The following is a 27,915-nucleotide window of genomic DNA, read 5'->3' on the forward strand; positions in this document are numbered from 1 at the left end:
CCGTTATTGTTGCCGCTTCCTGTGACAAATTTACCTACCTCAGCCGCAGCCAGCCTCAGGTTACAACACTTTCATGGTCTCCGTCGCTGCCGCTGTTGGGCTGTTTTTTGTGACAGCCAGCAAGGCTGCAGCTTTTTCTGGTCGCTTAGAAAGCTGTCCTCCTGTTTATGTTCCTGAACCTCATAGGAGCGCCGAAGAAATGACTTTTCTGTCGAGGATTTAGCGAGTTTGTGTTGTTGAAAACTTGAAGCCACCTGAAACTAGCTGGACTGTTGACTTGTCACCATGAGAAGCAGGAGCAACTCGGGAGTTAAACTGGACAATTATGCCCGGATGGTGCACCAAACTATCCTCAGACACCAAGTGAGTGTTTAATAGCGTTTCTAATAAATAATAAAAGTAGTCTGTCAATGAAAATGGCAGCTGCAGTTCTTCATACCTGTTGTGTTAGCTTGTCCAATGAGAGCACAAGTGTTTTCATGTATGCCGTAGGTGAAGTGATATTTCGCAAGGCTGCACTCTTTTAAACACACACACCACACTAATATTACACACTCATTACTTGTGTGAGTGTGTCCTCATTGAATGTAACTTTGGGGTCATGTTTTAAGCTCATGAGACATTTTTAAAGACTCCAATTAACATACATTATATGGCCTAAAATACTGGTAGCTTAATATTACACTTACTTGTACTGGTGGCATGTAACTAAGCACATCTACTCAAGTACTGTAGTGAAGTATAGATTCAACGTACTTAAGCGTTTTCATTTTAAATTACTTTATACTTGCAGTCCAGCCCACTTCACAGGGAAATATTGTAACCTTTGTTCCACTACATTTTTTGAAAGGTATAGTTACCAGTTACTTGTTCTATTAATAAAAACATATGGTATATGATATGATGCAGTACTACATTACTAATCTACTAGAGGTGGGACTCACCAGAGGCTCCACCATATGATACTATCATGATACTTAACCCTTTGAAATCTGAATAAATTGTTGTTATTTTTATTTTATTTTTCAAAAGCATCGGGGGAAGGCAAAGAGCAACTTAACAAGACAAGACTCAAAAACGAACAAAAAGTTTACCTACAAATTATCTAAAACTAGGGGGAAAAAAACCCCAAACAAACAAGAAATTGCTGGAAAATTGTATTTATTTTATATATCTGAGTATATTTTGTGACATAGCTTTATATGTAAAATTATGATTATAAATATAGTCGTCTGAAAGCCAAAAAAGCCCCAAGAAAATGACATAGAAAAGTGCTGAAAATATATTTTAAAAAAAAAATGTATTTTTTTATATTTAATCCTATTTTTGTGGCATCATTTAAATTATGAATAAAGTTGTCTGGACATTTTCCTCCCTTTTTAAAATGATTATTTTCAAATATTGGTCTCCTTTTTTTAAACAAATTTTTAGAGAAAGTTTCTTGCAATTTGTGGTACATTTCTCTCCAAGCTAGACTCTTAATAAATCTTATTTTACAGCTGATTTGCATAGTTTTGTACTGTTGTCGGGGACCAAAACCAACACACAAACTCCATCCAGAAATAACTGAGAACAGAAATCGAACTCTTGTGCCTCTTGAGTTGGTTGTGTTTTAGATTTTAGATTGTTGTAAAGATGATAAGGACACCACAGAGGAAATGAAGAAGTGGCAAAGTTTTGATCTGGGTTTGATCCCATACTACTGGAGGCACAAAAACGCTGCTTGTGAGGTTTCAATTTTCTGTCTCCACTGTACATTTGTAACCCTGCAAAAAAAAGACTCCTCAAATGGAATCTGGAAGTGCACAAACTCTGAGTGGAGTCACCTTTTGAATCTGTCCCAAATGGCCACCAGCCAGTCTACAGCTCACTGCTCAGATGGATCATTGCACTAATGACCAAATGTGCCCACTGAGAGCAGAGGCTGCCTGCAGCAGCTGATTAACTGTAATGAATGTATTTACAATAACTCTATGTATCTGGCATTTAGTGGAATTAAATGTCTTATCTAGAGATCTGCATTGTGCAGCCTTTCAACAGTCTGTTCCATTAGTAGAATATCTCAATACGTGCTACTCGAAACACACACACACACACACACACACACACACACTCACTCTTCCACAAAGAAGAACAAATCACTGGTGTATTTGTGTAATTCACCCAGAAGCAACATTTCTCTCTGTTAGTGACGAAACGTGATGATGAAAGACTGCCATGGTGTCTCATGTAACTGTAATAAAAATGACAATTTATAACTTAAAACATTAGGAAAAACTATTCAGTAGCTCTTCAGCCCCAGCAGCAGTTACAAAGAGGAAATGATGTATTTTTAGTGTTTACAACAAAGTATGTATTCTTCTTCCTCAACAAACATAGCATCATTTGAACTCTCACATTTCCTCATCTGCCTGTGTATTTTCTTGTTATCAAGTGTTGTTGTTTTTCTTTATGCAACAGGAAACAACACAGCTTATGGGTAATGTAGTTATGGGACATGTTACACTGACGGTCCAACTACCCAGATAATGTTGATTCTCTGACCTGATATGAAATAAGAAGATACTAAATTTTAAGCTTATCATTTTCATTTTACCTAGATTTTCACAGTCTTTGGTTTTTTTTAAGGAGCAGATGTGTCTAAACATATTTTTTAGACATATTTTATGTTCCAGTGCATCCAAAAGTTGTGTTTCCTGCTCCAAAAGAACATTTTTTTTTATCACAGTTTGCTGTAAATGAGCCTCTAGTGAAGGACTAAAATGAACTGAAATTCAGTCAGCAACAATTTTATTATTCGTTTAGCTATTTAAGACAAATACATTTTATTTATGTAGCCCAATAGCACACGTAGCAAATTTGCCTGAAGTGATTTTATAATGTGTACAACATAAAACACGCTCCTTCCTTAGACCCTCAATTTGGACAGTTTTTTTTTTTTCCGAGTCACAGATACCATCTTCAGTGTAAACACATCCATAGTATAATATTGGAATGCAACATTCAATTTTGTCCCAATCATAAGCTGTAATTACTCAAATGGTATTCTTATAATCACATTTTGACATTTTATGAAAAATCATTTTCAGGCCATATATTTTGTTGAGCTACACAAAGTTAGCAGTTCACCTCTGCATTACACTGTCCAGCAGGTCTCGTTAGGTTGTGTTAACTGCCGACCTTTGACCCCTCTCTGTGTCTGGCAGGATCCAGTGACGGGTCTTCTGCCAGCCAACTCTGATCAGCCTCACTCCTGGGTCAGAGACAATGTGTACAGCATCATGTCTGTGTGGGGTCTCAGTCTGGCGTACAGGAAGAACGCCGACAGGGATGAAGACAAGGCCAAGGCCTACGAACTGGAGCAGGTAGGTGTGTGTTTAGGTTATGAAAAAGAAGATAATAGGAGACAATCTTTGTTTTTACTCGCTTGAATGTGTCCCAGTGCAGAGTGTTTCACTCTGCTGATGAAGGACTGAGATCAGGTCTCATGTTTGTCTGCCTGAACACCAAAGTAATGGTTAAAAATGTTGACACTCAATCATTTCTCTCTCTAGAGTGTGGTGAAGCTAATGAGAGGCATCCTTCAGTGTATAATGAGGCAGGTATGTTGTCTCAAAGGTTTTTTTTTTGTTTTCAACAAACGCACTTGCGCTCATTTTTCTGTAATCTTGTGCTCTGAAATACTCTTTTAGATACTCATCTCTCTTCCTCTGAATATGTCTTTTTCTTCCTCTCACACACACAAACACACTCAAGAATGGATGAGCGATAAACACAAGAGTTGGAAAGTGTGTCCCTGCTAAATAAATAAAGTAGAAGTTAAAGTGCAGCTGAGGCACCGTCAGATGCTCAGATGCACCGTCTACTCACATAAATTCGTAGAATTCTTCTTCCCGATTTGGAAAAGTTATTTTAGAGTGTATTAAAACTAATTAAATAAAGCAAAAAATATCCAATAGCTGCAGTTTTCAAAAAAGGTAAAAAATTTGGCATTACCAGTAAGGATCCCACACAACTTTACAGTCTGAGATGTTATACAGATGTATATCACTATATATAAAAATCAATGAATGTGCACTCTTAGTCTTAAAGTCTAACAGTATATATTGTCGTATTCCCTAAAACCTCATGTGTGTATTTTACTGTACAGATACATAAAATATGTGAAATTATTCCACATGGATCACACCTGCATCATGTGTATTATGTGTTAATTCTGCCTTACTTGCTCCTTCGTGACTTCTTTTGTTGGATACTTTATCATTCTGTTGTAGCTGGATAAGGTGGAAAAGTTTAAATACAGCAGAAGTACCTCAGACTCGCTCCATGCCAAGTACAACACCAGGACCTGTGCTCCTGTGGTCGGAGACGACCAGTGGGGTCACCTGCAAGTCGACGCCACCTCACTCTTTCTGCTCTTCCTCGCTCAGATGACTGCATCCGGTAATTGTGCAGCAAAAAGACATTTTTGCATGTTATTTGTTGATGAATTGTTGCAGTAGTTAAGTGGGGGCAAAACTGGCAACCTCCCCCAAGGTTCAAGTGACAAGACTTTCATCTCAATTGCAACAATATATTTTTTGTGCCAAGAGGATGTTCATGTTCATATATCAATTAATTCACCAACATTAAACATGTTCTTATTTGCATATTTCATTATTTTGACACTTAACTTAAATACTGTCAAGATACAAAAGTGCTACAGTAAACACCCTCAGATTCTCAAGAAATACAAGAACTAAAGACAATGAAAACAATACAAAAGGTGACCTTTTTAAACATTTAAAAACATAAATCAGCTGTGTTTTTATTCCCACAAGTTATTTTTAATTTTTGATTATTTTATTTAGCCTGTTTACAGACCAACTGGGCCTATCTGCGGTGGTTGGAGGAAAGTCATTTTGCTTCATTACGACAGGAAGCAGAGAACAAGAAGTGCAGTGTTGTGCCATCACAGTGTGGTCATACCAGACCAGACTGTGTTTGTGAAGCACAAACAAATGCTAATATGTCTACTTTAACTTTTCACTTCTCAAGTTTTTAATATTTTACTGAATTATTTGTTCCTGTTTGTGTGTGTGTTTACCAGGTCTTCACATTGTCTACACCCAAGATGAAGTAGATGTAGTCCAGAATCTTATGTTTTACATTGAGGCAGCTTACAAAGTGGCTGTAAGTGTTCATTCACCTTCGACTCACTCAACAGAAAAACTCCTTTATCCATTTTAATGGAACCACTAATATCACATTAACGTTTTTCTTTTTCTTCTCTGGTTCTACACAGGATTATGGGATGTGGGAAAGAGGAGACAAAACCAACCAGGGCATTACTGAAATCAACGCCAGCTCTATTGGCATGGCCAAGGTTAATACACACACACACACACACACACACAGAGAGAGAGTGTGACATTATAGAAGCAGGTAGATGGACGAGAAAGCAGCCTGAGTGCTGAGTGAGAGGAGAACAGGTGCTCCAGTAAAAAATCCCTGGCATGGTGGAAGGTGTCTAGTCACTGCGGCGGCCTTTACGCTGACCTTTAGACGACCCAGACGTTTCAAACTGACTTGGAATCACAAGGAACAACTTTTGTTTTGGTGCTAAAAGTGTACACAGTAGCCCCAATCCATCCTGATGTCAGCACAGATAAATATAATGCTGCTCTCAGATAAAATCCTTCAGTTGGAATCGCCTCAGAGAACTTAAGAGTATTTTTAAGCCACGTTTGTGTTTTTAATGTTATTAAGTATTTAAAAGAGTTTTATAACAATGAAAAGTCTCGTCTCAATCCATACAAATCCTGATTCTTGTGAGAAAGTTTTTACATAATAGGATACTCGACTCAGCGCTGTCCTTGGCCCACAGTTTACAGGAGGTATCAGGTTCCCTGTGGTCTTCCAAGAATGGCTTCTCACTCAGAAATAACACTGTGTACTCGCAGTACCCAGTGGGCACACACACACACACACACAAACACACACACACACATACACACACTAACAGGGTTTAATTTAAGACGGTGGAAAGGGGCACCTCTGCAGGACGTTCCCTGTGCTATTAATTACATGTAGTTAGTTATTAGTATATATAAGGGCAAAACAGCATGATTGTAATATATATTTTATATTTTATATATTTTATGATTCACTACTACATTGTATATATGTAATACTGCCATATTCCAGGGATCGGCAAATCATGAAATTTCCAAACCCGGAAAAGTTATGGATAAAGCAATAAACATCATAAAAAACAATCATTAATACGTAAAATAAAAAAAAAATGCTGGGCCAGTCATTATCATTGGTCCTTGAAAAGTTATGGGGAAGTTTTGAAATTCTATCCAGGAATATGTGTGGGAACCCTGATATTTGTATTTACTCAATTCTTCACAATACTGCATATTATTTGTATTGTATAATAATATTAAACTAATGTAGAATCTTTGATCAGTATTGAGTTGTGACAAATATATTCATCATGACATAGATATGATGACAGAAAACATAAGAAGTGCAATAAAAAATGTTTTATAGGCCAAGTTTTATAGGTGCATGTGATAGTTTAATATCTTTTTGTTGGGCTTTTGTACGTATGTACTCGTAATAAGAATGTGTTGTCAAGTTATGTCTACTGTTCAAAATTTGCTCTTATTTTTAATATCAACCAAAATAGTGAAATGAATTGCTGTCGAAAACGTGTAGTGTAGTAAAAAAGTGCAGTATTTGCCTTCAAATTGTAGAGGAATAGAAATAGAAAGTAGCAGAAAATGGAAATACTTAAGTTAGATGCAAGTACGTCAAAATTGAACTTAAGTACAGTACTTGATAAAAATGTTTGTGTACTCTTGTGTTATTTTTTACAAGGATCACATGACTGATGTGTGTCTTCCAGGCAGCTCTGGAGGCTTTGGATGACCTTAACCTGTTTGGCGCAAAAGGAGGACCTGGATCTGTGGTCCACGCTTTGGCTGACGACATACAGCACTGCCAGGTATACACACACACACACACACACACACACACACACACACACACACACACACACACACACACACACACACACACACATGTTCTAAACTTTTATTTTAAAGTTGAGAAGCAGCATTGGCCTATTATGATTATGATTTCTCCTTCACTTTTTCATTCCTTCCTCATCAGTCCATCCTGACGTCGATGTTACCCAGAGCCTCCATGTCTAAAGAAGTGGATGCCGGCGTTCTGGCCATCATCTCGTACCCCGCCTTTGCTGTTGATGACATCAGCATCGTCAACATGACCAAGGAGGAGATAATCTCCAAACTGCAGGTGCAGAAAAGTGAAATAGTAAAAATATGTACTTTTATTGTCGATATCAACACGGTCAGTGTTTGGAAAGATCAGCTTTACATATGCAAAAGGGTGGTGTGTCGGTTATGTTTTAAGTAACTGATCGATCGCTTAGGTGTCATGAAATCCCCATCACAATTTCCTAGACAACAGACTTTGACAACTTTCTAATATAAAATATTTAAGTATGTCCTGGACTTATTTCCATTTTTGTCCCTGTTGTAAGTTGGAGGAATTGTACTTTTAAGTTTGCTATCACCAGCCAAACAAATAACTAACAGGATATTAAATGGGAAGGTGAGTAGGTATTTCATAAAGTTTTTTTTCTCTGACAAATGCTGGATTACAAAACTGGCAAAAGTACTTTTTCCTAAAGGAAGAAATCTAACTTTTTCCATGAGAATACACACACACAGGAAACAAACTATGATAAATACATACATAAAGACAGTTTGAACCCATATATTACAAACAGATGTGTTTGATTATCGGTATATAAGCCATGGAGAGGACTTATATACTTTTAATAAAGTATATTTTGAAGAGATTCTGCTATGCATCAGAACTTCTGTATTTGTACACTAAGTAAAGAAGCCACCATGCTGAATATAAAAGATGAATATGTGCTCGCTGACTTTCTCTCTGTGTCTGTTCAGGGTCGATACGGCTGCTGCAGATTTCTCAGAGACGGACACAAAACACCTAAAGAGGTAAAGAGCCCGTAAAGACAGACTGTAATTCATTTATCTCACTTAGTTCAGATAAGTAGTGGAGAAAACTGTTTTTCCACGGCATCTCTGTTTTATGTTTCCATCTAAAGCAGGAGATGCTGAGTAGACTGATTGTCATGAACCTCAGCAGTCAGCACTCTGCCTGAATTCATTTAGCTGCTTTCTGTCGTTGTGTCTGAGTGTGACTGCTCTGGCTGTCTGAGCTGTACGTCACAGTCAGCGTTGCTCAGCTCTTACATAATGGGAACACTGAGGAGACTGTTTGGTTTAATGGACTATAGCAAAAGGGCTTCACTTTTTCTTTCTTTGGATAGAAAGAAAGGGTTTACACTTACTAGTTGTCAGGGTACTTCAAATGGAATAATTTAACTTCTCTCTGCATCTGACATGTTCCTTTGTGCTCTAATTTTCATGGTTTTTGGCTTTTGAATATGCTGTTTTAGTTTGGCTTGGTTAAAATATATAAGACAACATTTCAGACTTAGACATTCCTGGAAAATAGAAGGCAAAACAGCCAAATCATTATTACAAATGATTATTAATTCCCCCAAATTATCAAGACAAAGGTGTGATTGTGTGACAGTGTACAGAATGCAAATATTAATTAATGAAAAGTTAACATTTGAACATATTTTTTCTTTCTTTTACATTTTCTTTTGCTCTTGATCCTCCTTGCACTGTCCTCCACTTGGCCTGCCATGATAACTACTTTTGTTGGACAGTATATTGTCCCAGAAATAATTGCAATCAACGATATTGTTGTCATTTTAAGACTTTGTTTTGCAACTGATATAATGAGAATACAGTAGCATAAGTATGCAAGTACAGCAATACAATTTTAATTTGACTAGTCTCAGAACAGTGTTTTTTTCTTTTCTTTTGGTTTAAGATTTTAGACTCCTGGCAGGATAAACACCACATACTTTGGTGTTTATCCTGCCAGCATGTTGGCGAAAATGTTGTATGTAAACAAACTTGATTGTATGTTGATTATACTGGGAAGCTTCCAGTTATTGGTGTGTGTGTGTGTGTGTGTGTGTGTGTGTGTGTGTGTGTGTGTGTGTGTGTGTGTGTGTGTGTGTGTGTGTGTGTGTGTGTGTGTGTGTGTGTGTGTGTGTGTGTGTGATTGCAAGACTGTGAGGTTGAATATCTGAGCTCTGCAGAATGTTTCCGGGACTTCTGAGGGTTACAGAAATGCCGAACAGGGATTTTCTGGCACAGCTTCATTATAGCAGGAAGAAGTGAAAAAGTCCTAAAGGGTCAAAACAAAACGAAGAGTAACTTTATGTCTGTCTTCCCTCAAAGCATATCTGAGCTTTTATAAATATTTATTTTGTGCATCAGGGTGGTCTTGCGTAGTAGATCAGCTTTCAAATGAAGCAAGAGTCTCAAATCTTACAGTCTTGTAGCACTGGATCTATATCTGTTGCAGACATTTAGATTTGTACATACAGTACTATCTGACCTTCTTATTCACAAGGAAACGTCCCTGCAGTGGTCAGTACAAAATCACATTCATTTTTATTAAATTCTCTGTTTACACACATTAATGTAATTTGAGGAAAGTGCTCAATAGAAAAGTTTTCTCTCTGTCTCTAATTCTGCAGCTGTCTCTTCTTCTTTGTTTTTTCCAGGATCCAAACCGTCTGTATTACGAGTCTGCAGAGCTGAAGCTGTTTGAAAACATTGAGTGCGAGTGGCCGCTGTTCTGGACCTACCTCATACTGGATGGCATCTTTATCAACAGCCCTGAGCAGGTAATTCACATCAGCATGTTTCCATTCCAGACATCGTTCTTTGAACGACATGTATACAAGCCTCTGTGGATGTTAACGGAGTGAGTGTTGGATATAAACTCGAATAACTCATCCAGGTGCAGGAGTACCAGGAGGCTCTGGAGGGTATCCTGATCAAACAGAAAGACGGGATACGACTGTTGCCGGAGCTCTACAGTGTCCCTCCAGATAAGGTAAAGCCTTTTTGGGAAGCAGTAGAAATTCTTGATTACATTTTTTAAAATTTTTAAAGCGTTAAGAGTTCTGTATTGTCAATAAAAAAAACATCATTATCTTTAGAATGTCCTATATTGTTTATGTCTGGTGTTTGATGTTTGAACTTTATGTTTTTCTGCAGTCATTCAAATGAGCAGTTTAATATGTTTCGGAGGGTTTTTATTGTATCTGCCATAATTTATGCAAAATTTTTTACACTTTTATCCTGTTTGTGTGTATATACAAACAGGTGGAGGAGGAGTATATGAACCCTCACTCTGTGGAGAGGATCCCGATGGGTAAATGTCCTCTGAAATGGGGACAGTCTCTGTACATCCTGGGAAACCTTTTGGCCGAGGTGAGGCATATTGTCACTAGCTAACACTAAAACATCCTTCAGTAGATTCATAATGAATTTAAGGAGAACATTTACTGATTTTCAGCTAGCTCTGTGTCATCGCAGTGTGTGCAGATGAATTGTGTTTGGCTTTCCCCTGTGCCATGAGCCCCTGAGGTTTCTTATCTGCTGGCAAATCTTCACCAGGTGATGGAAAACATGTCATCGAAGTCAGCTTGCAAATGAGCGGAGAGTTCTGGGCGCTCGTTGCTCAGGGGAAAGCCAAACATAGTTTGTCTGTTCTGCGATGACACGCAACTGGTTGAAAATCGGCGAGGTTTCCCTTTAAGGTGGATTATTTTAAAGAAAAAACAGTCGATACCAGGGAATTTTTAAGCATCTTTTATCGTTTATTTTCTCTTTTTTGGCAGCTTTCTAATTATTTTGTAAATTTTTGGAACACTGACTCTTTGTTTCATTTATGTAAAGCGTTTTAAAGTTTTTTTTTATTTAAATGCCAAACAAATGTCTTTATTTTACTAATTGTTTTGTGATTAACTTTATGGTTGTTATGTTATTGAGTTATATCAGGCACGTTTATAGAATTAAAGAATACAACACACTGCTTTTAAAATGTTACCAATCTATGATGCCTGTAAATGTGTAAGTAAAGTTGTGTGTTATTTTAATTTTCACTTGTTTGTTTGTACAGTCTAACTTTCTTATCCAACAAACCAAATTCTTGTGGATTTGTGGTCTCATTTTTCAGGGATTTCTGGCCCCCGGAGAGATCGACCCTCTTAACCGACGTTTTTCCACCATCCCAAAGCCTGATGTAGTTGTACAGGGTGAGTTTACATGACATTTGAAGTGTGTGCAGTTTCAGTCCCATAGTAGTGTTTGAAACTCCTAGTGAAATGTGTCTTTGAGTGGCAATTTTTTTTTTTATATACATACTCAAACCTTCTCTTTTCTCTCGTAGTTTCAATTCTGGCGGAGACTGAGGAGATCAAAGAGCTGTTGTTGAAGAACGGCATAGATGTAGAGACTGTTGCTGATATCCATCCCATCCACGTGCAGCCCTCCAGAGTCCTTAGCCACATCTACGCCAGACTCGGTACAACCTCAGAGCACGTTTTCTTTTAGCTTTTTTATGGGTGAAAAATTTTGGATGAGAAATAATGATGATTTTTTTTTTTTTTCATAAATTAAGAGAAATGGCTTCATACAGACATGAAGCCAAGATGTTGATGCCAACTTATGATCCTCACAAACTTGCTACTTAAAGTTAATCCACTGATACAGTTTCCCGTCATTTTCATAATTTAGGTTCAGTTGTCTTCTTTATTAAGTGGGACAAAGATAAATGTCTTCACATTAGTGGTCCGAAGTAGATAAATTGGGATTTTAATTCATTTATTTGCTTGAATTATTATTCATATTTACAATTTAATATAAAGCCATCAAGCCATCAACCAATTAATCAAATTCTATATGAACGTAAGTAAGAAAAGTAAGAAATAAACACAAGGGTTGAGAAATGATAGAAAACACCAAAGATAAGACTTAAAAACAGATACAACAAATCATGAGGCACCTTAAGTAAAAGTCCTGCTAATAAGATATGTCCTTCTAAAGATTGTCCACTGAGGAGTCCCTCAGAAGTTCAGACAGACTGCTCACAAACGAAAGTAGAAAATTGAATGCCAATGTAGTCTGATTTATAGTTTAAGTTGTAAAATAGTTTCTTTAATCGTTTTTTTTGAATGATCTCCTGTGAGAACCACCTCAGCAATTATAATTTGGCCTGTTCTCGGTGTTGCATGGTTTATCCCACCATTTGTATATAAGTAGTTAGTGATTTAATACATTTAATACAATTTGTTGATCTCCATTTATTTTACTTTGTGCATTAACCTGATGGGATTAAGTTCAGATTTGTGTCGTGTTGGAAGTGTGACTCTCAAATGAGACTCGTACTGTTACTTTACTTACTAGTGAGTAAAGGCCTTGTGCCATTGAGCGGTTGTTACTTTTTGGCCCAGCAGCTGTCGAGGCTAAATTTATAACAGCTAGTCCCTATTTAAAGACGAGATATTTATTTGTTTCATGGCAATGCTGAGAAATTTAGTTTTTCAGCAATCTGGAGTCCAAGATTTAAGAAAATGCATTTTGCTGCCCAGATTATTCAGAAAACTTCAGATCTGAGTCACAATAAAGGTAAAAAAAGAAGATTTTGACACTTTTAGTTTGGCATCCACACAAATGCTTGCCTTTCCATGGTTTTTACCCTTTTCCTCCCTTTTTCTGCTGCATCACAGGTAGGAACCCGAGGCTGGGTCTGACGGGACGGCCCTACAGGAGAATAGGAGTGCTGGGAACTTCCAAATTCTACACCATCAGAAACACCATCTTCTCATTCACACCTCAGGTCAGTAAGAAAACATACGTCTTGGGATAAATTATTTATGGCCAGGGGACAAAAGTATCTAAGTACAATAAGTAAGACCTGTACAGTTGTTGCACTTGAATATTTCCATTTTCTGCTACTTTTTACTTCTACATCACTACTTTTTAAAAGGGAAATATACTGTACCTTTGTAGTTTTTACTCCATTAAAACTTTAAACTTTATTTTTCTGGTCGATTCAGAAATTTACTTGTAGCTAATTATTAGAGTAATATTTGGGTCCTTCTTCCACCACTAATTTGTAACTTAAAGTATGCGTGTGCAGACTTCAAAATCATTATGAAAGACCAAATACTCCTAAAAACGCTAAATTTCCTGTTGCCTCACAAGCTACTGCTCTGAATACTTCATGACTACTAATACTTCATACGTCATGATACGTTTGCCATCATCGTGGTGAAAAAAAATGTGGAAAATCATCCCTTTGCTTCTTTCCTAAAACGTTCCAGTTCATCGACCACCAGCAGTTCTACTTAGCATTGGACAACAAAATGATCGTGGAGATGTTGAGGACAGAAATTGCCTACCTCGCATCCAGATGGAGGATGACCGGACGACCCACCGTCACTTTTCCCATTTCACAAACTATGCTGAGTGAGTATCAACACACACACACACACACACACACACACACACACACACACACACACAATTAAAATTGCATATGTGTAAACTGTGTATGTATATATTGTGTGTGTTCCAGCTGAAGACCGTACAAAACTGGATCCTGCAGTTCTGGCTACACTGAAGAAGCTACAGGATGGATATTATGGAGGAGCAAGGTGAATTTTACAGAGGATACTGAACTTATGTCATGTATCAGTTCATGTCTTCAGTTAATCATTTTGACAATGCAGCCAGCATCTTTGTATTTATGATTTTTTGTTCGATCAGAGAGCTAAGTTTTGTTGTCATGTAAAAATATAAATGAAACCCATTAAAGCAACTTGTACAAACTGATGAACACTAGTGAAAAACAGACTGTCTCCTCTTCCTCTGCAGGATCCAGACGGGAAAGCTATCAGAGTTCTTAACCACCTCCTGCTTCGCTCACCTGAGCTTCCTGGACGGTAAGGGTTCTGGCAGCATGAGCCGCCATGACGAAGAGTATGATGATGAGAGTGACGGCGATGGATACGTGCATGAGTTACGCAATGATGATGGTAAGAAAAAAAACAGATTGATGGATGGATGGGGAGGAATGGTGACACCAGGGATGGAAACATTTATTAAACATGAAGACGACACTGCCTGGTGGCGGTGGTTTATTTTCCATCGTTGGTTTGACCTTTCCTGCTGGTATGTATTCCTAAAATACATACACAGCCATAAATTTTAGTGGTACATAAAGTACATACAGGCAGAGTAGTTGCTTGTATGTACTGTTAACAGGGTTCCCGTGCCTCCTATAAATCCTTGGAAGTTTGTGAGTTTGAGGGGGGCAGGTATCAAGGCCTTAAAGGGATGGTTCACCCAAAAATGAAAATTCAGTCATTATCTACTCACCCTCATGCTGATGGAAAGTTCAGTGAAGTTCCATAGTTCACAAAACACTGTCAAAGTTACACGGGAAAAAAAGGTGTCATAAAACCACAAAATGTCTTCACATTAGTGGTCCGAAGTAATCCAAGTGTCCTGAAGCCCCAACATGCCAAGTTGTTTTGAAAAATGTCACTGGCACCATGTTTTTAGCCACATTTTGTGGTTTTATTATTTATTTTTTTAACATTTGAATCCTGGTCCTGGAGGAAATTGTTTGAGAGATGATTGCAACGTCTTTTCCCTATGAACCTCAGTCAGTGTTTTGTGGACTATAAAACTTCAGCCGACTTTCCATTGGCATGAGAGCAAGTAGATAATGACCGAATTTTCATTTTTGGGTGAACTATCCCTTTAAGGCCTTGATCAAATGGACATAAATTGGTTTATAATTTTGGAAAAATTAAGTTCTTTTGATATTGTATACCAATATTCCATAGCACAATTGAAAAATGTGTATTGGGTCCTTAAATTTGTGGGAATTAAACCTGGAAAGTCATTGAGAAGTCCTTAAATTTGATATTTAAGTAGGTTGTCCTGGAACCCTGTGTTATGACCATGATTTACAATCAGGCCACTCAAAATTACACATGAACTGCAATACATGTATGTTACAGTATGTTTATGTCTCCCAAAGAAAACCAAACAAGACTAGATGAAGCTAAAAATTTTGATTGTTGGAATTTACCTTTTAACATTTAACCTTACCTGTTGTTGTCACCCACTTGCATCTTCTAATTACTTTCCTCTGTGTTTGAGAGTGATCGAATTAAGCTAACCTCTTATTTTGAAATTCAAAAAAATGGATAAACCTTTTTCATATTTATTATCTGTGAATTATCTCACCTGAAACATAAACAAAGTAACCTGTTGCAGATTCTGATTCATCACGAGTTCCTTCTCCATTAATCTTTTCCCTGTCCCCATCCTCTCTGTGCGGCTCTGTAGCGCCGTCGGTTGTGAAAATGCGTTTCAACCTTGGACTTGCAGACGCCAGACCAGCCTTATAGAATATCAGCGTCATCTGTTGGCAGTATTCTTTATTAATTTAACATTGGCAGGAGACGTCCCAATATTGAATTTAGGTCACTGGATGTCACAACCTAAATTCAACAATATATCTTCTAAAGAAGTCGGTGCCTGTCTGGGTAGTCGCTGGTGTCATTGCTTGAGAAGGTTTAGAAATGCTGCTTTGCTTGAGTTGCCTTTAAAACAGCCAATAATCTCAAATTTACAGATTTTAAAGTTTGTACCGAGGCATTTCTCACCTGGATTTACCCTGAAATTCGGCTGTTTTAGCAGGTTTTGTTGTTGCATTGCGTGCATGCCCAGCTTGATTTGAAATAGATGCATTTTTTAAAATGACTTGTCTGAGAGCTGCTGTCTGTCAGGGAATGAATGTGTTAGTGTCGCTGTCTATAGATGGTTCTTATTTCATATTTTGCAGGTGTTTTGAATTTTGAATGATGAAGCATGTTGTAATCTTCACAGTTTAAAGGTCAATTCACCCAAAATCAGGGTGTATGTAGCCATGCAGATAATGTTGTTTTAATGGTATTTTTTTAAATATCCACTACTGCTGCAACCCAAAAGCACTAAAAGCACTAAAAAATTAAACAGAAAAAAATGTAACACCAGAATGTCTTTAAAACAGTTTTAACAAAATTTTAACATTTAAACTATATGTATGGCTAGATACCAGTAGGTGTGCATGGAAAATGTCTTTTGAAGTATTTGGTTGAACAAACCTATTTTAAAAATGCATGTTACATGTTAAATAACAACACTTATAGGTAATTTTTTGAGTTTAACTATGGATTAGTTTAAATGCTAGGGTTCTCTGCAGTTTTAAGGACCTGTGTGTATACTAAATAAAGGTGAGTTGAATTTATTGGCATTTGAAAATTAAGTAATCTTTTCTGCTCTCTTTGACTCTTATATCTTTATCTCCATCCCTCACACTTCCATTGTTAAAATTTTCCTTGCTTTTTTAATTGTCTGTCTCAACCTCTGTCCTTCTTGTCCTCCTCTGCAGAGGCTGACGACCTCGCTCAGTACCTGGACCACCTGTTGGCTCACGCTGGACCCAAGAAGCCCAAACGTCAGATTGGAGGTCTGGGGAGATTCAAGGCAGCGGCCACCAAAACCAAGGAGATGGTGTCTCTGATGAACAAGGCTCAGGGACTCGACGTCCACAGTGAGCCGAAAATTCAGACATCCCAATATCTGTACAGCATTTTAGGCACCTTCTCAAGATATTGACACTCACTGACACCTGACTGTTTTTCTTTTTGTCCAGATGTGAACATGTACCTGCCGAATAAGTTGTTCCGTCCTCCTCAGTCGTCTCTCAATCTGAACCTCCCAGAGTCCTCTTCACCGCAAGAAGCTCAGGTGTGTTTTTGTGTCCTTAAGTCTCACTGTGGTTTTATTTATTCTTCACCGATTATCCAGCTACAGTTTTAACTTTCCACCTTTTTCCTCAAGGGTCTGCAGGTGATGTCAACAGAGAGCGGTATCCCAAGAGATGCCAGCGGAGGCATCGACTACAACGCTTTGGTCCAGCTGCTAAAAGACACACAAAGTCTTCAGGACCAGGCCGATATACTCTACATCCTCTTCAAAGACAAGTGAGATAGTTTTATTGAGCTGTTTTGTGAATGTTTTGTCAATCTTAAAGGGACAGTTCAACCCAAAATCAAAAATATATATATTTCCTTTTACCTGTGGTGTTATTTATTAGTCAAGATTGTGCTGGTGTGAGTCGCCAGTTGTTTGAGATATCGGTTGTAGAGATGTCTGCCTTCTGTCTTGCGTCAGAGTGCGACAAATGTTATTGTACATCACCAAGATGTTAGCAGAGCTGGTAATGTGTTTTTAAGATGGTAGCTTCTAGAGAAGTATTAAGTCTCATTATTCCCTGTGTATTTCTTTATGTTTGTTATTTTTCCTCTATATACTGAAGTTTCTAAATTAATCATAGAAACAGCAGTAACTTAGCAAAAAAAGTTGTTTTGTCTTTGTTTTTATCGCAGGGGCATGGATTGGGACACTCATCTGCAGGGTAAAGGCTCCACTGTGAGGTCTCTGCTGTCTGACCTTTATGAGAAGGCCGGTGAACTCAAACACTGGAGCCTTATCAGGATGATCTCTGGCATTCTGAGGAAGAAGGTGGAGGAGCTCGACTCGGTACGACACACACACACACACACACACACACACACACACACGCACGCACACACACACACACACACACACACACACACACGCACGCACACACACACGTAAACACAGACCGAGTTATAAATAAAACAGGGTGACCTTCACTGAATAGTCTGTGACTCTGCAAAGGAGGTCATGTTTTCTTCCAGTTTCCTCAGTGTGGTGTCTAAAAAACACAGTGGATTTTTGTTGAATATTGGCAGCTGATTAGAATTTAGCAGTTAGAATAGAACAGGATATAATATCTTTATTGCCATTGTACAAGTACAACAAAATTCAGTTTTCAACTTCAATTTTTATGCTATTATAAGTAAAGTAAAAAATACAAAAAGTTTAAGTTATCAAGTTAAAACTTACCTGGTACTACATGTGAAATATTAGTAGTATATAATAAATATTGTCTCCCTGAAGAAGTGCCAAAACGTCAACTATAAGAGCTTTGAATATAGAGTTTTATACAGAATTATAGAGTTTTCAGTGCAATAAGTTCAGCATAAAATTTAAGTGAAATGAATGATCTTTGGTGCAGTTGTGGATCATTTTTTGCAGTCATTGTTTGTGAAAGGATGTTTTCTCTCTTTTTGTACACTTTATATTTCTATACACAGGCTTGTGTTTTGATTTGTCATTGATTATTGGTCTATATCTGCTATATCTGCTGACTTCCTTTTTTAAAGTGCTGTATCAATACATTTTATATTATATACAAACAGTTAACACTCTGAAAATCACCTGCCTCCTGACTTTTACAACATTTCACCCCTATCTCTTATTCCCAGTGCTCTTTTCTGATTGGTTGTGATCTGTTCAAAGGCCTGCTCTGATTTGCTGGCGCATCAGAAGCACCTGACAGTGGGTCTGCCTCCTGAGCCCAGAGAGAAAACCATCACAGCTCCCATACCTGCTGACCAGCTGGCTGCTCTCATCGACGAGGCCAGTGACAACAACATCAGCGTGGCCATACTCACTCAGGTGAGTCACATCCTTTGCCATCATCACCCTCATTTGTCCTCCTGTCTTCCTCTTTAACCTTCTCCTCCCTCCTGCAGGAGATCATGGTGTACCTCGCTATGAGTATTAGGACTCAGCCCAGCCTGTTCACCGAGATGTTCAGGCTGCGTATCGGCCTCATCATCCAGGTGATGGCCACCGAACTGGCACAGTCACTCAACTGCTCGGGTACGGAAGGATGAGAGGATAATAGTTAATTATTAAAGTCTAACTATAAATTAGTTTCCCGGTGAATCAGTTAATAGTTAGCCAATTATGTAAAATGTTTGGTCACAAGTTTCTAAAACTTTAAAAAGAAAGTAAAAAGAAGTGATGACTGAATTCTTGAGACAAAGTGGTAACTCATTTTTGAAGTGGCACCATCGTGTGTGTGTGTGTGTCTGTGTCTGTGTGTGTCTGTGTGTGTCTGTGTGTGTGTCTAGGAGAGGAGGCCACGGAGAGTCTGATCAGTCTCAGTCCATCAGAGCTGAAGAATCTCCTCCACCATATACTCAGCGGGAAAGAGTTCGGAGTGCAGCGCAGCGGTCAGTCCAAAAAATCCTGTATTTGCAAACACAGCCAATTAGATTCTGTTTAGCCGCTCATTTTTCTCATGTTGCACATTTTCATAATTCATTTTTTTTCCCCACAGTGAGAGACCTGGATGCGGGCGTCAGTCCTGCCATCTCCATCCATCACCTGGGCAATGTGGGCGCCACCAAGAGTGAGCGAGCTGGTATCAGCAAACTGAAGAGCGACATGAAGATGGTAGGAACCCTTCGATTGTGTGATTACAACACACATAGTATTTTCCGCGTTATTATCGCAATATAATGTCATATGTATATTTTAGTTTGTTGCCAAACTGTCAGAGTTTTGGTTCCTGTCTCCAGTGTGTCACTCAAAGTGCCGCAGACATAAAAGTGATAATGATGCTGAAGATGTGGTGGAAGAGGATCTTATTTTAAAAATATAGTGCAATCTGGGAAACTGACTCTTGTCTTTTCACAGTTGGAGCACAGGTTGTCTTTGACGGATCCGAGTAAGGTGATGATGAAATTAGGTGGTAATTCACCTGATGCTGATGGGGGAAAAGAGTTGTGGAGAAATGAAAGGGGCGAGTTGCATCAGAGGAGAATAGTGGAAATACATAAGAAAAACTGTGTAGCTGGTTGTTAATTCATGGCTAAAATCATCAGTAGGTGAAAATTAACAAATTAATTGCTGAGTTGAGGTTAAGTGTCAGTTTTAAATAAATCAGAGCAGCTTGTTGACTGTGATTTATTTACAACTTGGCTTCTGTGTTGCAGGCGGAGCACAGGTTGTCCTTGACAGATCCTTTTAAGGTGATGATCACATGAAGGAATAAACTATCGCAGTATTATATCCTTCTTCCTTCTCTCTTTTATTATTGTAAAGACATCCTTTAATTGTTAATAATGTTGAATGCTGTAGGTGTTAATTCACCTTCCATGTAAACATCACCGATGAGATCAATCAGAATGTCAAAGCAGACTTTTTTCAAAGCTGTTCAAGTTTCTTCCACCTGCAAATGAAATGTGAACTTTCAGCTACCTCTCACGCCTTCATCATCAGATGGAGAATGCTCAGTTGTTTATGTTTAAAATCGGGACTTTCGTCCATGCTGGACAGCAGTTGAAAAAATAATCTCAAGCCAATTACGATTTTTCCTGAGCTTTCAAATTGAGCTTGTTTCCTCAACTGCTTTTTAACCAAGATCAGAAATGAAATTTGAAGCTCAACCTTTAAGTCAACATGAATGAGAAGTCCTAAGAATAATAGAAAGTTTGAACATGTACAGAGCAAACTCCATCTGCTGCTTAAAGCTACATTTCCGCCAAACGCTTTTGGTAAGAGTGCCAATACAACTGGTACGTAAGCAATGCAGACATGTGCCTAAACCCTAGATCTAGACAGACAGTAAACTGATATGTAGGCAGGGATATTTCTGGATAGTAGTACTGCGTCACTGCTCCGTCCTGCTGTTTTTCTGTTTTGCCAACAATTAAGATGTAGTAATGCTGTAGAGGGACGTCTGCACCTTGTCACAACATGACAGAATGAGGTTGCTCGCTGACTTTTTCAGAACAAAAAAGAGCAGGCTGCAGTGTTTACAGTCTCAGTTGCAAACGTTGCACAATCCCACTATGTAAAAACCGACAAACTGTGTGTTGATTCCTTCTAAAGCAAGAATGACGATTCTTAGTGTGATTGTTAGTGTATGCGATACTTCGACAGAAGGGTAATGAAAACGCAGAATGGAGTGGAATGGATTTTTTGTACCAACCACAACTTTTGACACTGGAAACAGCAAAATAACTGTTCCACTGTGCAACAAGTTAAACTGAACTGAACCAGACTGCTCTGTGAAAATGAAGCTTTAGACCAGCAAAGCAAGCAAGCGGACATTGAGTTGAGATTGTTTCGCCATTTCCCAAGGTCAGGGAGGAACTGTTAAGCTCAACTTCATAATCCTGCTTTTTTTGTCTTTGTTTTGATTCAGGAACCCAGGTTGTCTTTGACAGAGCCGGTTGCAGAGGTGATGATGAGGATGATGGTGATGTTAAGAGAAGAAATTGAATTCCTGATTCTTGAGAAGGATGTTATTTGTGTGTCTTTGGCTTTTGTTTTGAAAAGGAATATGGCTTTGCAACTGGTTGTCTACAAATAGCGAAATTCATTGTCTCCTCTGTTGCAGATGGACCGCAGGGTGTCTTTGACTGACTCAGTTAAGGTGATGATGATGAAATTCATGAATCTATAAGAATCAAGAGAGAATTTAATGCTGGGAATTGATTTTGACTAATGGGCTGCTGGTGAATTTAATCAAACAAAATACACAAAATGTAATTAAAGTTTTAATTTTATTCTGATGCAGATGCAGAGCGATCACAGGTTGTCTTTGCCAGACCTCAGAGTGATGATGGTGATGATGATGGTGTTTATGGTTGTGGCAGTGATTAATTTTCTTAGCTGATTCAAAGGGTTTTTGGTGAAATAGATGTCATCCATTTAATAGATAAATGTGTGTGTAAGCCTTGAAATCACGGTTGATTTTTACATACATAAAAAATATGAGGAACAATTTAGGATTTGGGCGTTAACAGGTTTTTAGGAAGTCTGTAATGCACAGTGGATTTTTTGTCTCCATTTCAGCTCGAGCAGTCACTGAACTTCCCTCGCAAGGTGACAATAATCACGTTTAAACATGGTTTTCTGGGTGTTAATTCATCAAAGATAATTAACATGAACACCAGCAAAAAGTCATAATATGAGCCATTAACCCTCTGCTATATGGTGGCTGCTAATGTTTAGGCAAGCAGGGCTGGAGCTTTAATATCAGTAATCAATATTCCATCATTATTCAGCTTCAACTACTCAGTGTTTTCATGATCAGTTCACTGATTATTTTTTTATTTTCTTGACTAATTGTTAAACATGATGCCACAAAATAGGCATAAGTGTTATTCATCCAACCAGCGGTCTAAAACCCAAATATGTCCAGTGTGTTTACATTAAAGTCAAAGATGAGCAGCATGCATATCATTGTATTTATGCACATTTTCAAATTCCATGCCCATGAATTTTGTTTCTCAAATCAGTTTTTTGTTTTGTTTTGCTTTTCTTTCTTTCTTTCTTTCTTTCTTTCTTTCTTTCTTTCTGTCTTTCTGTCTTTGATCTAAGCATTTTCTTGTAACTTTTTACTTTTTCTTGTTTATTTTTGGGTCATATCTGTGTAAGTTGCTCATTGCTTTCTTCCTGTGTTTTTGGAAATAATCAAGCCAATTTGCTCAGCTTCTAAAGGGTTAATTGCTGTTATGTACTGATGAAGTTTGGTTGTTAAATTAAGTTGGAAGTTAAAGTCATTCTATACTGAACATGCTGTTGAAATAATCAGTTTATTCTCCCTCTTTTGTTTTCTAACCTCATTTCTATAATCTCTCATTCTGATTCATGCATGCTGTGATTCTTCATTTGTAAGACACCAGAATCCGCTGGCTTTGGGGTTGTTTTGCTGGAACCACTGTTGCGATCCATCGATAACTTCTGTTCCATTTTTGTGTTTTTAATTTTGTGCATCTTTTTTTGTTTCTCTCCCACCTTTCTGCTTTTTTCCTGCCTCTCAGGGTATGAGATCTCAGTCTCTGGACATAGAAAACATTGAATCTGGGGTAAAGATTTGTCTATTAATCAGATGTGTGTAAAATTTTGAGTTTTTTACGCTTCCTCTAATGCGGTTCAGTACAAGCCACTGACATTATTATTGAAGTAGATGGCGGATAATAGTCTGCTTGTGTTGTGCCTTTTGAGAAGAAGAGGACGCTGATATTCACTGGCAAACAAATAAAAGTATTAAATTATTCATTTTTTTGTTTGTTTGTTTTTTCTTTTGGCTGTTTAGAGGTACAGGCTGCCGTCCATAGAATCTCTGGACATTCCGGAATGCATGCCGGCTGCCAAGGATACCAGACACGGCCAGTGGCTGCGTAGGAGGCGTCTGGACGGAGCATTAAACCGAGTCCCTGTGGGCTTCTACCAGAAAGTCTGGAAGATCTTGCAGAAGGTCAGTTTAAGTTTATACACATTTTTTTTACAATTCTTAACCCTCTATGGTACAGCGTTGCCACATGGCAACAACACCATTTTAAGCCTTCTACACACAGATAATACATACCAAGTTATGATGCAATGCATTAAAAAAGAGATGGGGTTCTTATTAAACCAATAGCAGTGTTTAAATTTGTCACATTACTTTCTATAGGCCATTTTGAAACCCTTTTCTGCAGACATCATGGACGGGAGGAGCCTCACCATTTGACGCCTAAAAATTCAACAAAAAAAGTGTTTTTTTGAAGTTTTTCAATGGGAAAAAAAATATACACTCAACAATAGGTTAGTTAAGTTCATTATCATGTAGTTTCTTGCACTGTAGTCGATCAATAAATAATAGAAAATGTTAAAAATGTGTACGTTGCCATATGGCAACACCGTACCATTATGGATTGCTAGCCTGGCATGTTGATAACATTTTGTATATAGGCCTACTTTGCAATTGCGTTGGTGTACACTGATCTTCTATAGTCTATAAACTATAATAATGCACTTTGTGAGTCCTTTCCACATTGCATATGATGATATTTGACACATCTTTCTTCCATTTACAGAAAGAATGCAAATTTTTTTTATGGTACATCGCGGAAAAAGGCTGAACTAGCCCTCCCACTAGATGATAGTGAAGATGACAAAGAATTCAGTGACGAGGAAAATGAGCTGCTGGAAACACAGAGTGAGAGTGATGAAGACAGTGAGACAGATGAAGATTATGAGCCAGAGAATGAGGACAGTGGGGACAGTGAGGACAGAGACAGTGAGGGCAATGGAGACAGTGAGGAGAGGGAGGACAGTGAGGATGATAGTGAAGTGACAGGTATTACCAGAAAGAGAGTGTAAAATGGGTAACACTTTACTTTATGCCTGTTCAGGCTACTGGGGATTGTTTATACTATAACATGAGTTTTAAAATAAATGTTACATACAATTTTAAACAAAACTCTCATGTTTTCATTACTTTCCATTATGGTACGGTGTTGCCATATGGCAACGAACCCTAAAAACTACTAAAAAAATAATATTTTTTGAAAATGTCTCTTAATTATGTTTATTTGGTCTATTTTAAGACAAAAAAACACCCCAAACATTTTTTTACCAACTGGGATCATAGTGCGTACCATAGAGGGTTAAGTGCCTCTTTTTAGATGATGTCATTTTTAACATTTATGTAAAGACAAAAAGAGGCATCAAGCCAAATAATTTTAAATTGCTGCTTTGAAATAGCACATTTGGTAAATAAAGTAATAAATAAATAATGACCACATTGTCTTCTAGTGCCACGGTTTGTCCATAGAAGGGTTCGTCCTTCCGTCCTCAACCACCAGAGAGGTAAGATGTCCACGACTATTGTCCACAGAAAAAAACAACTTTTGACAACTTAATTATGGTGGTCTTTTTGTCATTTTTGCTAATACGGTGCTATCCTCTTCCGTCCCCTTTCACCTCAGCTTTTTGTGAATACTTTAATCTAACCTTTCAACTTAAAGCCATGCTCTTGGTTTGGAGTTTGAATGTCAGTATGAAATCTATTTAGATTTTGCCAGTACTAATTTCTTTAGTGAGAAAAGTTATCATTTAGGTTTTGAAAGATAAAAATCCTTTAAAGAAGATAGAAGATAAATTGTATATTTGCCATATAAATTGAGTTTAAAAGCAAAGTTAAAACATTTCAACTCATTCAAGTTAGCGAAGCGCTAAACCAAAAGAAGCTGACTTGGCTGGTTAAGGTCTGTAGTGCACCTGCTCAGTGGGCCACACGGTGTGGAAGCAGTTTCGATCATGTTGGTAATTTTATGTGCAGTTGAACTTTTTTGGCTTCATGCACCACTGAGCAACTGTCATAGAAATGAACAGGGCTGCAGCTCTGACGCTGTATCCAGTTTTCTTCATACATCCATGGTTGGAACCCACCATTGGGTGTGTTCTGTCAAATGAAAAGCGTCTGACAATACATCGTGTTTTTTTTTTTTTTTTTTTTCTTGTCTTTCTTTTAATTCCTCAAGATGACACCAGGAGAAATCAAATTCTCTGTCCACGTGGAGACGGTCCTGAACCGTGTCCCTCAGCCTGAATACCGCCAGTTGCTGGTGGAGGCTATTTTGGTGCTTACCATGCTGGCTGACGTGGACATCCCGAGCATCGGCTCCATCATCCACGTGGAGAAGATCGTCCACCTGGCCAACGACATGTTCTACAAGGATCAGGTGAGCAGACATTAAAAGAACACGAATCCAGGATTACTGTTTTTGTGATCATGTAAGACAGTATTTTCTGTCCCTCCGCTCCAGAGGGACCTTGGAGCTGAGGAGCACATCCTGGAAAGGGACCCGTCCACAGGGGTGTGCAGGCTGCTGTACGACAGTGCACCCAGCGGCCGCTTTGGGAGCATGACCTACCTCACCAAGTCTGTGGCGGTGTACGTGCAGGACTTCCTGCCCAGCGGGTCGTGTGCGGTGCAGTGAGACGACGACCCGTGACAGCAGAGCAGAGGTGAAACCACTCAGTAGAAAATGAAGCTAAAATTTGCAACATTTTTCACTTTAAAATAGCAATAAATTAACAGAACATTAATTGGATCGGTTGTATATTGTCACTGTGTGTGTTAGTGCAGTGTGTGAATAGGTGAGAGACACATGTTACAGTTTTTTTTTTTATTTATAGGCTTTATGAGAAAATCTTATCAACCTTAACATCAGACTCACATGTACTGTGAAATGTTTATAGACAGAAGCTCAGTGTTTTGGCGTCCTTGACTTCATGTCAACCCCCTCTTCGACTATGCATAGGTCACGCACATATACCTTTATTTTTTAATGAAAATGGCTCAAAAATTCTTTAAAATACTGCAGGTATTGTAGTTTCTGATCAGGAGTGAAAACTACCTTTATTCGGGGCTGTTTTCCCCTTAAATACACGTTTGGTGTTCTAGTGCAGTGGTTTCCAACTGGTCCAGTGCAGGGGTCCAGATTTCTCCTCTGAGTCCTTTGTTCTTGGTCCACACATTAGATAAAATACCACATGTATTATTTCACAAAATGTAAACGTGTTGGCCTAGAACACAAAGATGTACAAATGTATTGCAAGAGTAAACAGAAACAGCCCTTCAAAATAAAAGCTGTGTGCTGGAAATTAAAAAAAAAAATAAAATATATATATATATATATATATATATATATATATATATATATATATATATATATATATATATATATATATATATATATACACATATTTAAATGTGTCACTTGCAGTCCCTACAGAATGAACCTGCGACCCACTGGTTGGGAGCCACTGTTCTAGTGAGTATTTACTACAGCCGGACAGTGACTCATCAGTAAAGAATACTACTCATGTTCATCATAATGAAGGTCAACCAATGCAATATTTTTTCTTTTATTACTTGGAACAACAGTGGAGCTCCACCACACAGAGGAATAAGCTACTATATCACTCATAATTTGGGTCTTTTTATGGGATTTGTTGATAAGAAAAATATAAAACGTTACCATACTTATCTTTAAAGTGACAAATATTCAATCATTTTCTCTCATTTTTATGCAGGTATGGTCTAAGAACTTTTAAATGTGACAGTAGTCGAACTTATTAGTCCGATGAGTGGAAATGAATATGGTTTCTCCTTGACGTCTCAAAAAGCACTTCACCTTCTTTACAGCTATTGTTGACTTACATGAACTTGTGTTTTCAAATCATTTCTGGGTTCATTGGTAATTTTAGAGACTAACAAACAAACAACATGCAACTTTAAAATTAAGTTTGAAAAAATCAAAATAATTCTCCTAACTGATCTTAATTTATTACCCCACTTAGGACTCATGTAACTTACCTCCGATCTTACATGCTGTATGATGTATAAAATTATATTAGATAATCTATCTACTATTTATTTGTTGCTCTTAAATGATTAAAGAAAGCTAAAAAATATCTGTCAGGTGTGTCTTAAAGAAGATGCAGGTGTGTTTGGGAGATTTCTTGAATGCCTTAACGTTGTTGCACTTACAAAAGAATGTGTGAAACTACAGGAGTGCTGTTTCATTTTAAACTATGCAAAAATAGCAGACTTAAAAGACTGTGTAGTAATTAAAACCACTTTATTTTTTAACACACAAAGAACTTTTGTTTTGAAAATTGAGGTGTTTTCAGCATGTGGTTATTTTTGAATGCTGTGATTTCTACGTCTGCCAATAAGTGCAATTCAGATTTCTGCCCTCTTAGTGACTGAAATGCCTTCATTTACTGCTCTCAACAGCTAAACTGTAATTTAACTAATTTATAAGTTTTAGTCAAACTTATTATTATAGCCATCTGTTTTACATTTTTATGGACACAATTACCCTTTAACTGTTTGCTGCACAAAAGTGTGAAGGTTTCAGTGTCGAGTACATTGTGAGAAAAAAAATGCCCCTTGGTTTATTTTTTGTACAATAATAAGCAGCTGCTTGATCAGTTAATTTGTGATATTCAAAGATGTGAGCACCACACTCCATGTGAACTACAGTCATGACAGAATGAGTCACTTCTCAACATAACAGTAAAGTCTGAAAACAAAGATAGTGTTGACTTCTATGTCACTAGACTATCTGCTGCACAGCTGTTGGGTGTTTTTTGTTGTTTTTGAAGCTAATTCTGTAATAAAACTGAGAAAATACATGTTTCT

General features: G+C 37.8%; 1 protein-coding gene across 18 annotated transcripts; it reads left to right on the forward strand.

Annotated features, from left to right (window-relative positions):
* The first annotated feature begins 26 nt into the window (after positions 1-26).
* phka1a (phosphorylase kinase, alpha 1a (muscle)) lies at positions 27-27,908 on the forward strand. Of its 18 annotated transcripts, none has more exons than XM_088073213.1 (37): positions 28-363; positions 3,207-3,365; positions 3,555-3,602; positions 4,275-4,443; positions 5,090-5,172; positions 5,285-5,365; positions 6,896-6,994; positions 7,162-7,308; positions 7,986-8,039; positions 9,695-9,817; positions 9,934-10,029; positions 10,302-10,409; positions 11,158-11,236; positions 11,371-11,505; positions 12,710-12,819; positions 13,307-13,451; positions 13,561-13,639; positions 13,860-14,020; positions 16,432-16,593; positions 16,696-16,790; positions 16,884-17,026; positions 17,432-17,585; positions 18,432-18,590; positions 18,668-18,797; positions 19,052-19,153; positions 19,261-19,376; positions 19,620-19,655; positions 19,919-19,954; positions 21,133-21,168; positions 21,328-21,363; positions 21,508-21,555; positions 21,786-21,815; positions 22,757-22,801; positions 23,032-23,193; positions 24,516-24,569; positions 25,244-25,444; positions 25,529-27,908. In XM_088073213.1, the coding sequence occupies exons 1-37, from the start codon at positions 286-288 to the stop codon at positions 25,700-25,702; spliced, it is 3,873 nt and encodes a 1,290-aa protein (XP_087929339.1). In that variant the 5' UTR covers positions 28-285; the 3' UTR covers positions 25,703-27,908. The 18 variants fall into 18 exon arrangements, 15 of the variants coding, with proteins under 15 accessions (XP_087929346.1, XP_087929339.1, XP_087929341.1 ...); XM_088073215.1 differs by having other exon boundaries at positions 13,860-13,927; XM_088073221.1 differs by lacking the exon at positions 21,508-21,555.
* The last annotated feature ends 7 nt before the right edge of the window (positions 27,909-27,915 follow it).

The sequence above is a fragment of the Plectropomus leopardus genome, chromosome 23 (assembly GCF_026936395.1).
Source record: "Plectropomus leopardus strain MGB_pleo_1.0 chromosome 23, ASM2693639v1, whole genome shotgun sequence".
NCBI lineage: Eukaryota > Metazoa > Chordata > Actinopteri > Perciformes > Serranidae > Plectropomus > Plectropomus leopardus.

Excerpts from the sequence above, each read along its gene's own strand:
- phka1a (XM_088073213.1), top strand. The coding sequence starts at position 286 with ATGAGAAGCAGGAGCAACTCGGGAGTTAAACTGGACAATTATGCCCGG. Across the intron at positions 11,506-12,709 it reads CCACATCTACGCCAGACTCG|GTAGGAACCCGAGGCTGGGT; the intron begins GTACAACCTCAG and ends GCTGCATCACAG. Across the intron at positions 23,194-24,515 it reads TCTGGAAGATCTTGCAGAAG|TGCCACGGTTTGTCCATAGA; the intron begins GTCAGTTTAAGT and ends ATTGTCTTCTAG.